The sequence below is a fragment of the Dromiciops gliroides genome, chromosome 5, assembly GCF_019393635.1.
Source record: "Dromiciops gliroides isolate mDroGli1 chromosome 5, mDroGli1.pri, whole genome shotgun sequence".
In the NCBI taxonomy this organism is placed as follows: domain Eukaryota; kingdom Metazoa; phylum Chordata; class Mammalia; order Microbiotheria; family Microbiotheriidae; genus Dromiciops; species Dromiciops gliroides.
The window spans coordinates 65,831,677-65,846,612 of NC_057865.1; the positions used below are offsets into that span (position 1 = coordinate 65,831,677).

Below are 14,936 nucleotides of genomic sequence, written 5' to 3' on the forward strand. Positions count from 1 at the left end.
GCATACATATGCATCTATATCTTGATAAATTATTTGCATAAATATCACTAATTAGTAAGTAAGAAGTAGTTTATGAGATGCAGTATATTATGATATAATGGATCTGACCTTGGAAGCAGGAAGACCTGAGTTCAAGTGCCACCTCTACTACATAATGGTTGTGTAACCGTGGGCAGGTTATTTAAACTCTCCATGCTCCCATCTGCTCTCAAAGACTATAAATTGCCGAGACTGTACTAACTTTCTTTGGTAGAGAGTTTACTTCTCCTGGACTATTTCTTTAAACCACTGAAACCATAGGTCTAGTCCCTAAGGAGTATTTAATGATATATTCCATCATTTTAATAAGAATTCTTTTACTAATTGTACTCTAAGAAAGAAAAGCCATAACTGATTAGATCATGTGCTAAAATCCCTAAAGCTCAGTTGGGGAAAATCCAGATAGATGGACTTTGAAAACAGTTTGCCTTAGAGAAACACTAGAAGAAAAAAACCTAATACCTAGGGAGAATTAAATATAATCCTATCTGTAATCCTAACCCTAACCCTGACCTCTACAGGGCTCATTTTACTAACTCAAACTTAAAATTAATTGGAGGCAAAAATCATGCCAACTATAAAACTAGCACACAGCCATATATTGAAAGACGAAGCCATACCTTAAAGATTTAAAGTGATGGTCAAGAATTTTAAGAAAAATACAAAACACATCTATGTTTCCTGGTGATATGCTAACTGTACTCAGTCTCAAGACTGAGGAACATTACATTGAGATTCATGATTATTCATGTAGAAGTGGCATATGGTGGCAATAAGGGGATGGCACCCAGATATTTTTGCCAGATTAAGTATTGTTTCTCCATTCTAGGAAATAGTATTAAGAGATATATACTTCTCTTTAACTATTTTTAAAACTCTTAGTTCTCAGACAGAGATAGTGCTTCTGGCAAAACGGTATTACATCTATCTCTCTCTTATCTGAGTATATTTCCTTCCTTATTTCTTCCTCCCAAATGTATTCCCAATAAGTATAACTCCGACTATAAAATGCCAGTGATTATTAATTTTTATAAAGACAAAGTAAATATTTGAAAAATAGAAAGGTGAGCAGATGCTCCCCAACCCCAACCCCCAATACCCAGAAGAAAACATTTCAGACTCCCATAAAGGAGCTGGGAAGGGGGCAGAGGGAAGGAGATAGATTACAACATTAGAGTCTATAGTTCCATTGGCATGGTTTTAACAACACAGCTTCTGTCCTGACACTATTTATGCCTGATCAACCCAAGCAGCTTTGCTCCAGCTTTTGCTCCCTTTTTTTTTTTTTTTTTGGTGAGGCAATTGGGGTTAAGTGACTTGCCCAGGGTCACACAGCTAGTAAGTGTTAAGTGTCTGAGGCCGGATTTGAACTCAGGTCCTCCTGACTCCAGGGCCAGTGCTCTATCCACTGTGCCACCTAGTTGCCCCAATGAACTGGCTTTTAAATGTCACCCTTAGGCATGACATCATTCTTTGAAATCAGTTTAACATGCCACTATACAGATCCTCTTTTGCGATTAGGTTAGTGAAAAGCCAACATTTACACTCAGAGATAAAACTAGTACACTATATAGCAAAATTCAAGTAAATGAAGGAAGCATATTGTCTTGATTATGATATGCAGTTGGATAGGAAATTCATCAAGTTGGTCTATCAGTACAAATATCTTGGACAGGCATTTCAAAGAGAAGATGAGCTGGTCCCAGAACTGAATGAAAGAAAAAGTGGTCTGGATCACATATGGGAAATCATGTGGCACTGTCAATGATCCTAGTCACAAAATCTAATATTTTTAACACCAGCATTCTCCAGGCTGTACAGCTATAAATCATAGAACATGACAGTCTTAGAAGACAAAAAAATTTATATGATCCAAAAATCAGTGAAAATATGCTTAGCAAGTGATACTGAAAATATATCATCAATTTTTTTTTGATGGAAAAGAAGGTGAGTTAGTCATGTAGAGAAGAGGTATAAGACACAAAGTCCATGGGCCACATGTGGCCCAAGCAAAATGTGAATTAGATTAAAATGTAATTGGGAGGGGCAGCTAGGTGGCGCAGTGGATAGAGCACTGTCCCTGGATTCAGGAGGACCTGAGTTCAAATCTAGCCTCAGACACTTGACACTTACTACTATCTGTGTGACCCTGGGCAAGTTACTTAACCTTTATTGCCCACAAACACACACACACACAAACAAACAAAACAAAAAACAAACAAAAATGTAATTGGGAAAATTTGTCAAAATAAATAAAAATAAAATGTAGATAATATTACATTTTTAAAAAATGAAATCAACATGTAGCCTGTAGGGATCCTTATGTATGGATTAGGGGCCTTCATTTCTACTTGAGTTTGACACCACTGATATAGAGAGTGAACGCTGGGTGTTCTATATACTATGCTGGTAGTCAAAAGTATCAAAAGACCAAGAGAAAGGTCCCCAGTGTGTCGGGTAAATGACTTATTTTGTTTTCATTTTCGTTTTTGTTTTTTGTGGGGCAATGAGGGTTAAGTGACTTGCCCAGGGTCACACAGCTAGTAAGTGTCAAGTATTTGAGGCCAGATTTGAACTCGGGTCCTCCTAAATCCAGTGCTGGTGCTTTATCCACTGCTCAAACTAGATGCCCCCAGGTAAATGACTTATAAAGGAATCATTGAAAATTGTTGTTTGGACGTTTCAGTCATGTCTGATTCTTCATGACCCTACTTGGGGTTTTCTTGGCAAAGATACTGTGAGTGGTTTGTCATTTTCTTTCCCAGGTCATTTTATGGATGAGGAAACTGAGGAGAACAAGGTGAAGTGACTTGCCCAGGGTCACACAGATAATAAGTGTCTGAGGCCAGATTTTAATTCATAAAGATGAGTTTTTGTGATTCCAAGCCCAGTACTAGCTCTATCCACTGCACCACCTAGCAGGCCCATTACTGAAAGACCATGGATCACAATTATACCAGATGGGAAGGATGCATCACAAGATCAAAAGATAAAAAAAAAAAAGAGTTGAAAGGTATCGGTCAAACAAAAAGCATTCAGTAAGTGTCTACTGTATTCCAGGTACTGTCAAACTTGAAGGACTCTTAGAGGGCATCCAATCAAACCCCTTCATTTTGCAGACGAGGAAACTGAAGCCCATAGAAATTAGGTGACTTGTCCAAAGTCACATGGATGGCAGAGGAAGGATTTCATCCAAGCTCTTCATTCTACTGATGATGACAAGGCCTAGAATAACTAAATGCTTGCCTTTCGTAGACAATTTCAAGGAAAGGATGATCTCAGGTAGGCCTCTTCTTATTTAAACCAAATTTTTTAAATAGGAAGAAATTGGAAAAGGCAAGTTGTAGGATTTAGGACAGGAAGCAATCTAGTCTCATTTCACTGATGGAAAATCTGAGAGCCAAGAGAAATTAAGTGACTTACATAGTTGAGCAGTAAATAATAATGATGATAATGATCATTCACATTTAGAAACCACTTTATGATAACTCTGTGAAGTATGCAGAATAATTACCATTTTCCCTATTTTTACAGATGAGGATTCATATGGGCAGACCCAAGATTTGAACCTAGTGTCCTTTGACTCAAAATATTCTTTGCATTCAGGACAAAAGAGATAGAGTGAGCAAAGGCACAGAATCAGAAAAAAAGCAGAAAGCAGTTCAGGAAATGGTAACTAGCCTGGTTTTGTAAGAGCATAGAGTACATGAAGGAGAAGAATATGAGAAAAGTTGGTTGGATGCAGTAAGTGAAAAGCCTTGAATCACAGGCTAAAGAACTTGGGCTTCATTGGGTAGATAGTCGGGGAGACCCTGAAGGATTCTGAAGAAAAGAGAATCATGATTAGTGCAACATGTTAGGTCTACTCTGTGTGTAAGACAGAATGGATTAAAGAGTGGAATGGCGAGAAACCAATGTCAGGAAAGACCTTTTGAAGGCCATTGAATAGTATAGGCCACAAAGAGACCTGAACAGGGCAGTGCAAATAGACGAGAAGCACTTGAAACAAAACATAGTTTAGGGGTAGAATCAAGAGGCTTCAGCAGCTGATTGCATTTGGATGGGGGTAGGGCAGTGTGGTGAGCAAAGGAGAGGAGTCCAGGTTGGCAAGGAGGTCTGGGGCTTGGGTGACTGGGAGAATATAGGCTATGATTAGAAATAAATCAGAAAAAGGAACTGAAGTTGCTGTGTAAGAATGGGGAGACCCCGTTGGGGGCTGTCATCACCAACAACCTGGTCACCACAACCATGGAAGACGATCTTATGACTGTCTAGCAACGTGAGGCTGCCAGCCTGGAGCAGGATGCACATAGCACGGACTTGGAGGAACTAAGCTTGGGTCCGTGGGACACCGGGGCCATGTTCCAGACACAGCGTGGGGACGTGGCTATCAAGCCGGAGGAGAACAAAACCACAAGCTTTGGCCCTCCTGGCTCTGAGAAGTCCTCCTGGCTGGAGAAGCAGAGGACCTCCTCCTTAGGAAGGGCTAAGGGGAGTGTGAATAAGCTCCCTCCTCTCCAACAAGCCCACAAGGAGAGCAGAGAGAACCCTTTTTTGGCAGGGAAGAGATTGGGATGGGGAAAGCAAGAATGGACACTCCTCATCCTTTCTTGCTCAGGATCTCCCTCCCAGGACCTCTGCTTGTTGTGGATGGTAAAGGGAGGCACACCCTAGGAGAGGGGACCAGGTAGGGCAACTATTAGGCCAGGAGCAGTAGTACTTGGTCTTATTGCTCATTTGGCCTCCCTTTCCAAATCTTTTCCCACTGCCCCATAGCCAATGGTTGTTTTCCCCAAGGGCCCTCTTCTCAGCCAAGGACTTTATTCACAGACCTTTCCCTTAAGCCAATGGCATCACTCCTGGGTCTTTCCCTTGACCAACAGCAGCCCTCCTGGGGCTCTCCCCTGAGCTGGAATGGCATCCTTTAGTCAATGGCATTGCCCTCAGTGTCCTGCCCTCCCACTCCTTCCATTACTGTTGAGGGGAGAGGGGAGGGTTCCAAAAAAAGGAAATAAAAGAGAAAAAGGCTCCTGTGTTGTCACAACTGAAGAAAGCACAGGGGAGACATTTTTTTTTTTTGTGGGGCAATGAGGGTTAAGTGACTTGCCCAGGGTGACATAGCTAGTAAGTGTCAGGTCCTCCTGAATCCAAAGCCAGTGCTTTATCCACTGCGCCACCTAGCTGCCCCAGAGGGGAGACTTTTAAGAAAGAGTATGCCTGTCACTTCTATAATTGCATCTCCCTGGTCTACACCACCCCTACCTAACTATCCAGCCCTAAGTGGGAAGAGGGAAGCTGACTGCATGGTAGTCCTAATGTAGACAGTAACCGAAGTATTGCAAATAGGCACCCTTTTGCCCTAAAAACTATTTTATGGAGAACACAGGGCAAGTGCTCACATGGTGGTCAGAAAAAGTGATATAAGAACACTCTCAAGGTCTCTCAAAAACTTTGGAATTGATCGCATGACATGGGAGACACTCTCCCAGGACCCCCCAAGCATGGCTTGCCCTTATCAGAGAAGGAACAAAGTAGAATTGAAGTAGCTCAAAAGAAAATCAAGATATTCAATTTTACAGAATCCAACCCAAATGTTCACATGGATTATTTGTGCCCGACCTGTGGCAGAGCATTCCAAGCTCATATTGGTCTGGTCAGCCAGTTGGATACACTGTAATTTGACTCTAACATGCTTATGTCATTTTGGTCCTCTTCAAAAACAAAAGATACCAACTGACCGACCGACCGACCGACCGACCAGCAGCAGAAGGATCCCCTCTTGCCACAATGCTCTGAAATCCTCTAATCTCAGTGTTCTACAACTATTGGGGTACCATTTTAGCTTTTCACTATTTTTGTACAATTACAAATATACTTACTATTCTAGCATCATATAAATATATCCTCATATCACCACGTTTTGTTTTATTTTATTCTGGGCTTGTGATTTCATAGATGTAAGGTACTTTCTGAACAGAAACTCTTCCCCCTGGTGCCTATCAGCAAATTGTCTGTAACCTTTAGCCTTCACGTGGCACCGAGATTAGGTGACTTCCCTATGGCCACATAGCTAGGAGAAGTCAAGAGGGTGGGTTTGCACCCAGGTCCTCCTGACTCCAAGGCCATCCCTCTGCTCATCACATCAAGTTGCTTCTCAATTCCATATTGTTACTCATCTACTATAAATCAAGTTCCCAAGGATGCCACTCACATCATGTTTTCCATCTCTGTTGCACACGCGCCAACTGCTTTTGTAACATTCACGAGAAGAGCCTGGTTTGTTCCAACAAGCAAATTAACAAGTGGCTGAATGCCACCACATCTCCGGATAATAACTCGGTTCTCCTGTTCTTGACAACATTCTCCCAGAGCTCCAACTACATTCACAAGCACTTCTTCAGGCTGATCTGTTAGAAGTCCTACCAAGGTTTCAATAGCCTTGTATTCTCGAAACCTAAATTGTAAGTTGAAAAGAGAGAACATCAAAATCTTTCTGTAGAATTAGTTTAAGACAACATTTTTTCCATTTTAGAAGATTTTTAATTGAAATTCTTAGATGGAGTAAACATTTAAAAATATTTAATGAAATTCAATCATGTACTCAAGTTCTTCATCGTCATATATATTAAATCTGACATTTACAGATTTTGACATTTGTGCAGATTCAATTAATAATTTAAATAACTAGTGACTTAAATAACTTCAGTTAAATATCCCTCTCAAAGGAGCTTAGAAAGATAGAATAATTACTAATGGACAACTCAGTGTCGGAACTGGGTGGTGCAGAGGAAAGAGCTTTGGACCTGAAGTCAGGAAAACAGGAGTCCAAATCTGGCCTTAGACACTTACTAGCCACCTGCCTCAGTTTCCTCAACTGTAAAATGGGGATAATAACAACACCTACCTCCCAAGTGTCATGGTGAATAGAGTACTGGGTCCAGACTCAGAAGACTCATCATCTTCCTGAGTTCAAATCCAGCCTCAGATATTTCCTATATGACCCTGGGCAAATCACTTAACCCTGTTTGTCTCAGTTTCTTCACCTGTAAAATGTGCTGGAGAAAGAAGTGGCAAAACACTCCAGCATCTCTGCCAAGAAAACCCCAAATGGGGTCATGAAGAATTGGACATGACTGAAAAATGACTAAACAACAAAAACACCTCCGAAGGTTGTTGTGAAGATCAAATGAGATAATATTTGTAAAATGCCTGAGACACAGTGAGTGCATAATGATTGCTTGTTCTCCTCCCTCTCTGGTCACCCTATTACAGTTTAAATATGACAGAGATGCCCACTTTAGACAGAAGCTAAAAACACACTAGATAGAAATCACTTGTGAACTGTTGCCTTATTGTACAAATTATAACACATTTGGATGGACATTTTATAGAGGTTGACTATTAGTAGGCATATATACATATATATTATATGTGTGTATATAATATCTGCATATGTAATATATACACTAATATACACTGTGTATACACACACTCATATATACTAATAGGCTAGACAGTTATTAATCAGGAGTTTTTAACCTAGAAACTATGAACTTTTACAAATTCTTTTTATTACTATTTTTACATAATTAGTTCCTCCCTAATCCTATGGATTTTTCCATATAATTAAAAAACACTATTCTGAGAAGGGAACTATAGGTTTTACTAGACTGCTAAAGCTTCCATAACACAAAAATGGTTAAGAACTCTTGTTCTAAATGAAAAATAAGTTTGGTACAGAACTGAACAGGGGGAGAGCTGGATGGATTATCCTCAGGAAATTGCAAAGCTCCTTTAATGATCCCAAGCTTCCCATGAAAGCAAAGGCCCATCTTTAAAACACCAACATTTCAGCAATGTGGCAACAAGACATGAGACACAATAGACCATGATGAATAAAAAGAAGAATATTATGCTGATAGGAAATGAGCATTTTCCATACAAGGAAAATGGGATGTAAAAAAAAATCCTCCTTTTAAAACTATTCTGTTTTCTTTGTCATCATGATAGCTAGCATGTTTCTAAATCTGATTTATCAAAGACAAATATACCATATTTGTTGTACTTTGAAACTGATAAACTGAGCTCAAGCTGCCAACAGCCACTTAATAATAGACTTAGGGGGCAGCTACGTGGTGCAGTGGATAAAGCACCAGCCCTGGATTTAGGAGGATCTGAGTCCAAATCCAAGCTCATACACTTGACACTTACTAGCTGTGTGACCCTGAGCAAGTCACTTAACCCTCATTGCCCTACAAAAAATAAAATTAAAAAAAGAATAGACCTAACGAGTGGACCTAGTAGTAGAGAAAATGCAGGGGTTAAAAAATAATCACAGTGCAAAATAAATGCCTCTTAAATTTTATCTAAATTTTTAAATATTTAATATTTGAAACTACATATTTAAGAATAATATTTCTCTGCTTGCTATGTCTATAGGTTGACTGGATCAATAGGAATTAATGAACATTCTGACTTTTCCACAACCTCAGAAGTTTCATTTCCCATTCCTAATCCCTAAAATCACCCAGGTTCCAAATCTCTGATGGGTAAAGTTGAGGCATTTCTGAATTCAAAAGGCTGCCTGCCCACAGAGTCAAGCAGCATATTTACCCAGTCAGCTTATACCAGTATTACCTTGGCCCCAGAGGAGGAAAAGCTCCCCGGGTACAGGAATCATTGCCAGGCTGGGTTCTGGTGGTGCCAAGAATTCTTTTTATTAGCAGGTTAGCCCAGGGCTGACCTGCTAGGCAGGTATATAATGACCTGGGACATATCTCTATATTTAGGTAGTATTACATTAGGAGAAAACATGTTAATCTCTATGAAATTTTCACTTAAAATTAAATGTTTCATCCTTACTTTGTCACATTCTCCTTGCAGATCGCACATTTCCATATGGCTCCAGTAACTGCTGCTAGCCGTTCTTTATTGTCTGTATTATTAAGCAGATTTGCAAGTGGTTTAAGGCCACCATGAAGCCTAACCAGGTCCCGAGTTTCCTCATCTTCAGCACACTAGACCAAGTACCAAGGGCAAAAGTTCTTATTAGATATCAATAAATTATGTAACCTATGACCATTCCTGATTAGTTGAAAAAGTTGACTCTAGCAGTTATAAAATTCCCACTTATGTGGCATCTTTCTCCTGGGGAGTCTGAAAATGGATCACCATTCTTCCCTGCAGTGAGGTGATAGTGTTAATCATAAACTTGGTGCACAGACCTTTAAGGTCTCTTTAAGTCAGTTAGGAGACTTGAGTCATGAAGACCTTAGTTCAAATTCTGTCTGGGACATGTGACCCTGAGCAAGGCACTTAGTCTTTTTGGGGTCCCAATTTCCTCATCTGTAAAATGCGGGTGTTGGACTAAATGGTTCTTTTCCAATCCTAAATCTATGATCTTATGACTAAAGCATTACTTAGTGTTGAAATGGATGACCTCTCGGTGCCCTTCTATTTCTCCTATGAACTTTAAGGAGGGAGGACTAATTCTTATGGGAGCTTACGAAAGCCTAGCTAGTGAAATCCAGCAATCGGCCCTAGCGTAACACGGTCTCTCCAATGATGAAAGACGTGGACCTTTTGGTTCCAATTATAGGCTTTCATTTTATTCATAACCACCTTATTAATCATATGTTTTAGTCCAGTATTGGAGATAAATTTAAAAATTTAATGAACATGTTTTGACCAACTGACCCTTTTCCCAGGTTATATAACCCATAAATAATAAAAAATGATACTTTGGTAGTATCCTGAAAGGGGATTCGAAATCAAGGCCTCATATACAATACGTAGGAATAAAAGTTATATTCTATTGGTATCTCCTTGTTTCATCACTCACTGGCCTTGGTAGAAGAGGGTCTGGGTCCAAGGCCCTCTGATGCTTACTACCTGTGTGACCTTGGACAAATCACTTTATCTCTCTGGGCCTCAATTTCCTCATCTATAAATGAAGTGGTTAGACTAAATAGCCTCTGAGATTCCTTTCAGCTCTAGACCTATTATCCAAGATGTGTGTCCTTTCTATTTTTGCAAGTATTACATGAATTCCAAATTATAGTCTGTTATACAAGTATCACGTTATAAATTAAACAAAATGACCAATCTTTACATCTAATGATCATTGTCAATGACCTGGGCACATAGCCGATTTCAAGGATATTTTATTCCCTTTCCTACTTACTCTGGTACCTTCTTTTAGGCTCAGATAGCATTTTACTTGGCTACTTTATTCATATTCATGTCAAAGGCCACTTCCTCTAAGAAACCTGACCTGATTAGATGGGAGGTAACTCATTATTAACGTTTCAAAGAGAATGTTTACTTTCTACTATCTCTCCAGTCTGACTAAAAAATATCATGTTTAAAACATAAAAGAAAAAAAGACAGGAACAAACACATGGATGTCCATTTGTTCTCATTAGAATGTGTTTCCAAAGCTATTGTAAAAGATACAGAGTTTTAACAGAGGCAAAGACAGAGAAGGAGAGAATGAGAAAAGGAGAGGGGAAGGGAGGGAGGAGAGAGAGGGAGTTTAATAAGGTAAAAATTTAAACAGAGCTTTTAAAACACCATAAATTCATACTTGAGGATTGTATAGCACTTATTTGTAATAAAATAGCATATTTTAGTAGTTCAGGAAACTCTCTAAGATTTTAAGTTGCAGAGCAGGTGTTCATCTTCATTGGTAATGCTAATGGATGTTTTTCTCACTGGGAGCTCCCTAAATTGATGAAATCACAAATTTTACTAGAGAAAATTTACCATATTACAAATTTGACTATATCATGTTCCCAATAATTCCTTTCATTTTAAAATGATCTCCATTCTACAATGGATACAAACACATTATTTTATATTTTATAGTTCCTTTGATATTTAAAATAAAAAACTAAATTAACATAGTACCCATTTACATGTCCAACAGAAAACACCTCTTAGAAACATAAGTATCGATCAAATCTTCACTTTAATTAGGTTAATGGTTTATCCCATTGCTGTACTCTTTATCTGTTTAAGGAATTCAGTTAAGGCTAAATTTAATCTGAAGAATAGAAGAATGGGGGGGGGAGGGGAGCAAAAGCATACTAGCTCTGCTCCAGTATTTGAACAGCTATCACACAGAAAAGGTACTAGCTTCTTCTTCTGATTTCCTGAGGGCAGAAAATAGAATGATGGGTGAAAGTTGGAAAAAAAAGTTTAATTTAGGTCAATGGTCAGTTCCTAACAATTGGAGTTGCCCTAAAAGGTGGAATAGGTTTGCCTGAAAGAGGCAGTGGGTTCTCCTTTGGAAGTCTTCCATGAAAGGCTGGATGACTACCCTTCAGGGAACGTTGTGGTGGGGATTGTTTAAAGCACAAGTTGAACTTGGTTGTCTGATGAGGCCCTTTCCAGCTTTGAAATTCTATGAATCTATTGCCAGCCCCAGATGGGAAGGTCATTGGTCATACCTGATAGATGGCCATAGCGCAATGTTCCTGAAGCACTTCATTTTCACTATTTAGGTTTTTCACCAGATTTTCAATGATCTGCTCTGCTTTGATGGCTGCACGGTAGTGTTCCTAAAAAAGAAGTTAAAATATAAGTGTATTTTATGCATCTCTATTATATACATGCATGTCATGTGCATTTGTGTATAGTAATTTAAAAGTCAACCAAATTTTTACCACAAAATAGATTTCTTTAAAAAAAAAAGTTTCGCTACTATATCTGTAAATTTCCTCTGCCTTAGAAATTTCCCTACAAAAGTGTACCTTGATTTTTTTAAAAGTAATGGGTTCCCTCTAAAATTCTGTCAGGCCAGATGCTAGAAGGTGAAGAAGTTAAAGAAAATCTCTCCACTAGTAGTCATCTGTTGCTCTTGAGCTGTACCCACATTCTTAACCACCCCCCACATATTATATTAGAAGAGAATGATGAAAATTCCTGTCATACTCCCTCATCTTATACATTTATCCCAGTTCTCCTATCTCACTAACAGTACCTTGTTATGAAAACAGAGCATTTTATAAGAGACCATTATGCAGATTGCCCAATTTTAGTTTTATGCATTTGTGATATTTAAATAAAAATTTATAAATATTTTTTAAACTACTTTATAAAATTTTCTTGAATTAAAACCCAATCGTTATGATAGAAATTTCACTTTCAAGTTGAATGGTATATAAATTTCATGTTCATGTGGGGTTTGGGGGCTTCCCAGTAAGAACTTAGTTAATTTGGAAAAATCTGATTTGAACACAGCTCATTATTATAGGGACTTAGATATACTAGGGACTAAACCATGCCCGCCATTACCACCAAAACATTACTTTATAAAGGTAAAACCCAATATAAAATAATAAACAAGTGCTAATACTTTCCCTGGAACAGTATAATAAAAGCTTCCCACTGTTGTTTTACTAGAGCTAGGAATGCTTTCACCCATTGTAAAAGGCAAAAAAAAAAAAAGGATCCTGAGCTGGGGGGCTGGGGGCAGGGTGGGGAAGAAGCCAGATACTTTGCAGACAGTGAAGCGGAAAGTCATAAATAACTAACTATTCTCCATTAACTAGGTGCTATTTAGGTTGTGTGTGGCTGGTCCAAGGGTCCTGGGATGATATGTAGAAAAGATTTCCTCTTCTATTCATTTGCCCCTCCCCTCTCCAATTACCATCACTGTCGGTACTTGTACCCTTGATGAAGGCTTTTGGCCATTTGTGGGGGCACTTAGTCTCAGGAGTTTACCATCACTCATCTATGCATTAATCCATAGATGCTTCTCCTATGACTGTCTAAAGAGTTGATTCAGGGCATGAATTCTCCCAATTGGCTCCACATTAATTTGGCAGTGCCTGGTACAAAGCCCTGGTTGCCCTGGCCTGGTTACAACTCTAGTCTTTATTCTTAACATCCCAGCCTGACTGTCTTCCGAAAGAATTTCAATTACTTGATATAGTATGGGTATAGGTTACCCTACAATGTTCTGCCAAAAAGTGAACTCATTATGATAAAATATAATCTCCAAAAATTATAGTATATTTAATAATTATCTTGACTATGTACCACAGACATCTATCCAAAAACCTGTCCATAGTCATTGCAATATATTTTTGAAAGCTCAAGGAATCTTAAACTTCCTTCCCTCTCTAGTAAGTGACAGTGAGGTGGACAAATTCGGGCAGCCTACCTCAGAAGCACATTCTTGCAGGGTCCCAACAACAGGAATGAGCATGTTCTGATGTGAAGACTTCAGCAAGCGAGCCAAGAGAGGGATGCCCCCCGCTTTCCGAATGGCTTCTTTGTTGGCATGGCTCTTACTGCAGCTCCACAGTGCCAAAGCCCCACATCGGGCCACTTCTACATCCTTGGTCTCATACAGCGAATGGTGGTGCATAGAGTCTGTTGTGCTCTGGGCGTAGTCCAGCAGTTCAACCTGAAAGGACAGGTAATCCATCCAATAATAACCAGCCCTGCAGTTCAGTAATACAAATATTGTCATCCCTATTTTATGGATAAAGAAACCAAGGTTAATGACTTGCACACACTCACACAACTAGAACATAATTCAATAGCCATAAAGTTGCAAATCTCATTGCTATGAGTAATAAGTGCATTTAAGAATTTACAATGGGCTAAATAGCTGCTAGTAAAAAGAAAACACTAAATTATGGAAGATACTATATATTCTCTCCCCATTCCATTAAGGAACTATGTCCTTCATGTAATACTTTCAAAGATAATCAGCGTATATATGGGACATCCTTGGTTCTAGCAAGTGAGAAACTCACATTAGTTAAAAGCAATGCAGAGATTTCTGAGAAGTTAACCAATTTTCCCCAAGGGAAAAATTATGCAGAAAGTGGTGATGTTACTGATGAATAAATAACATTTGTCAGCACCATAGGTGCTGATGCTATGCAAGGAAGCACAGTTCTGGCTCAGCACGTTTGCACCTGCTCCTCTGACTCTGCAGATAATTCGGATGTTTTTGCTAATGTTGATGAGAAGACTAATGCAAAGCTACGGGGAACAGTAGTAGCTACTTGTTCATTGCACATCAGGTATTATAAGACTCAAAAGACGACTGCCACCCATTTCTGGATGTCCACTCCACCTATGCAGCTGCCTCAGTTCACCAAAGATATCTAGTATGACAGCTGTGGACCTGAATGGCAGTTTTGATGTCTGGTGAGACAATAGGAACTAAGGGGAATGTTTTCTTTAAACTTGTTTCCTCTCTTCCTGTTGGGTGTGTTAGATATGTCTTGCACAAGTGAACCATCTCTATATGAACTACAGAATCTAATAATTGTTCTCAATTATAAAACATTTTTGATGATAAACATCATATCCTTCACACTAAATGTTAGACTTGGAATAAGATTATTTTGAGAATGAAATATCTATAAAATGAAATTTCAGATGGGTAAGTTACTCGTTTTAATTAGTATATTAAAATTAGTAAAAGTAGAAAAATTAATTACAAGAATTTTTAATGTTTCATTTTAAAAAATATTTTATCAAAGCTTAAATATCAAGCACTTTCCAATCAACTGATCTTGCTTAGTAACTCCTCACATTTATTTCAATTAATTCAATATATCAAGTACCAAACAACAGTTTAATCACTCTCTCATTCCTTACCACAATTTTTTGTTTGTCCATTCATTTTCACCCACTTTTCCTCTCATATAACCACAGTGTTTATTCATATGGGTTTATTTCTTTTTTGGCCTTGCATTATTTCATAAAGATCTTTTAGATTTCTTTCTATTTCTCATATTTGTCAGTCTGAATGGAATTATGGTATTCTGTTATTCTATTACTCTTCCCCTAAGGCTTGAAAATGCAGTTGCTTTCAGTTTTTTGCAATTACATATAATCATGTTTTGAAAATCCCTGAAAAGATAGCTCTT

The 14,936-nt window shown here is 38.6% G+C and overlaps 1 protein-coding gene across 1 annotated transcript in view; it reads right to left on the reverse strand.

Moving 5' to 3' along the window:
- Positions 1-14,936, reverse strand: part of ODAD2 (outer dynein arm docking complex subunit 2) — a 204,246-nt gene that overhangs the window by 116,105 nt on the left and 73,205 nt on the right. Inside the window, exons 12-15 of the mRNA XM_043965032.1 lie at positions 13,208-13,453; positions 11,490-11,600; positions 8,902-9,056; positions 6,251-6,493 (exon numbers count right to left, since the gene is read on the reverse strand). Of these exons, the coding sequence (XP_043820967.1) occupies positions 6,251-6,493; positions 8,902-9,056; positions 11,490-11,600; positions 13,208-13,453 (755 nt within the window). The remainder of the gene's footprint in view (positions 1-6,250; positions 6,494-8,901; positions 9,057-11,489; positions 11,601-13,207; positions 13,454-14,936) is intronic.